The 2,751-nt window shown below is 53.8% G+C and overlaps 1 protein-coding gene across 1 annotated transcript; it reads left to right on the forward strand.

Moving 5' to 3' along the window:
- The first annotated feature begins 1,543 nt into the window (after positions 1-1,543).
- On the forward strand, positions 1,544-2,372 carry LOC120645511 (ethylene-response factor C3-like). The gene has a single exon (XM_039922293.1). The coding sequence runs from the start codon at positions 1,544-1,546 to the stop codon at positions 2,330-2,332; it is 789 nt and encodes a 262-aa protein (XP_039778227.1). The 3' UTR covers positions 2,333-2,372.
- Positions 2,373-2,751: the final 379 nt, after the last annotated feature.

Here is a 2,751-nt window from a genome sequence, read left to right on the forward strand (position 1 = left end):
CGGGGGGCGCGGCCTCGAGCGCGAGCTCACAGGGGTGGATCCAGCCCTGGCGCGGCATCCTCTGGCGGCGTGTAGCGGGCAGATCCAGCCCCGGCGCGGCCTCCTCTGGCGGCGGCGTAGCGGGCCGACGGCGCGGCCTCCTCCGGCGACGGCGCCGCGAAGGCGCGCGGCGGGGCGGCGAGGCCTCCTCCGGCGACGGCACCGCGAATGCGTGCAGCGGGGCGGCACGGGCTCCTCTGGCGGCGCGCAATGGGGTGGTGCTGCGAAGGCGCACGGCGGGGCGGCTCGGGACCTGCGGCGGCACGGGGCGGGGCGACGGCGGGGCGGCGGGGCCGAGGCAGTGGAGCAGCGGTGACGACGGGGCAGCGGCGACTTTTTCTTCTTCTTTTTTATTCCTTTCAAAAAACTTTGCCGAGTGCCGAGAGATCCACACCGCAAATTGTTTGCCGTGTGTCTGATATCTAGCTCACGACAAAGAAGACCTTTGCCGGCCGATGTATGCCGTGGGCACTTTGCCGTGTGTTACACACGGCAAAAGTTTTGCCGTGCGTGAACCGGCCTTTGCCGTGTGCCAGTTTCCCGTAGTGACGTTGAGGAACATAGCCGCTAATCTTCGTATCTGGTGTTACAGGGCATATCAGGGATCGCGCCACAATTCGATAGTGGAGTCACAAAATTTCTTCGGTAACGTGTATTTATAACGCTCATTTCTCTGCTTTCACCTCTCTTCGCAAATCCCTGTATGGGACTGCCTTGCATATATAACTGAAAAGGTTTAGGCTCACATTTCGCCTGCCATGGTTGTCAAAGAAAAAAAGAAAGAAAATCAAAGCAATCCAGTTTATGCCTTTCTCGATATATTTGTCCAAGCCACTTATCCTAAACGAGAATAAAAGAAACACAGGAAGTACACATGTTAGTAGGTGTTACCAATTGGGCACGTGAAACGTTACACCTATCCTATCACCTATGTGCACCTTGACTCGATCAAGGCAACAAAATGCATGCGCCAAGCCCAAACTATCGTGTACGTAATAATAAAAAAAGTAGGAGAGAATGGCACTGCAGGTGCATCGAAGAAGGTTCGTTGCAGATTTTCCTAGTTATAAACGATGGTGTGTCCTGATATGTTGGTCCGAGGAATCGAAGAAGGAAGCAGGCCGGAAACGCACTACAAAGCTGTCCAATCGAAGCGATGAGCAGAAATTAATGGCTGCGCAAAGCACGAGCGACGCTGGGGAAGCTTGTCGTATTGTCCTACGTTAGGCGAGGGGTCACCTACCGAGCCGAGCGAATTTGCTGACCATGGATCTGGTCGTGGAGCAGTCAAACGCAAAAGGTCCCAGGCGACCACCATGCTAAACATTCAAGCACAAAAAAAAGGGAAAAAGGGTATAGCTTGGAGGCTATATAAAGCATTCGCTTGGAAGTTATGGATCAAGCATCTTCTATTCTTCTTCTTCTTCTTCTTCTTCTTCCCTAATTCGTCAGTTCACAGCAGGAGCTCTATCTCTATTTCTATTTCACAATCAGAATCCATAAAATGGAGCAGGAGCATTTCACCTCCTCCTCCTCATCCACGTCGTCATCGTCGTGCTACTACCCTGTAGCAGCCCTAGCCGCGCTGCTGTCCTTGGACGCGGCCGATAGGAATGACGACATGCAGCTGCTCAACGACCTCGTTCAACACATGGACGCCGACGAGTGCTCGGGCTGGTCCTCTTCGTCCTCGTCTACTTCCTCCGAGGTGGGAATTACATCGGTGGACACACGCAATAAGCATCGGTGGCAGGACGCCTCACTGGGCAACAAGCATGAGGCCTTCATCGGAGTACGCAAGAGGCCATGGGGCAAGTTCGGCGCCGAGATCCGCGACTCCACACGCGGGGGCGCCCGCGTGTGGCTCGGCACCTTCGACACCCCCGAGGCCGCCGCGCTCGCCTATGACCAGGCCGCCTTCGCCGCCCGTGGCGCCGACGCCATTCTCAACTTCCCCGTCGGGCGCGTGCAGCAGTCGCTCCACACAATGGCGGATGCCGCCGCGGGGGTCTCCCCTGTCCTCGCGCTGAAGCGCCACCACTCCAGGCGCATGAGCACGACGCGCAGGAGCAGGCTCATCCATGGCAGAGCCACCACCAACACCAAAACCAACAAGAATCGCATGCGGCAGCAGCAATTGGCACCCCAAATCGCCACCGCGTCCAGCGTGTCCGTGGTGGCTATGGCGGTGCCGCAGCCGGTGGCAGCACCCGGCCACTGCGGTGTGCTGGAGCTTGAGGACCTCGGCGCTGATTACTTGGAGGAGCTCCTCCGGATGACATCCGAGTACTGACTGTAAAACAGATTACCCTTTTCCAAGGGTGTAATCAATGATCATCCTGCATTCCTACTCGATCATCATGGATTAGAATGGCTAGAGCTAGTCATGTCTCTATCATGTGTCAACGCACCCTGTCTCAACAGCTTGTATTCATTTATTTTTTCTTTGTCTTTCTTCAATTCATAATCAATTTATTCTTTTATTGTTTATTAGTCAGCAACATGGTGAATCCATTTTCAAAGAATTTTAAGGTATAGTTGTAGAGATAAAGTTTCTCCCCAGTATGTACTATCAGCTTATTATGTTTCCATTCTCATTTTGCTTTCAATATTTCCTCTTGATCAGGGGCTGTCTTAGATAAAATAGGAGCAACGGGCAATACAATGCAACTTGCTTAAAATCACCAATAGAATATATCCACTGCTGTATGA

This window comes from Panicum virgatum, chromosome 8K (genome assembly GCF_016808335.1).
Source record: "Panicum virgatum strain AP13 chromosome 8K, P.virgatum_v5, whole genome shotgun sequence".
NCBI classification, from domain to species: Eukaryota; Viridiplantae; Streptophyta; class Magnoliopsida; order Poales; family Poaceae; genus Panicum; species Panicum virgatum.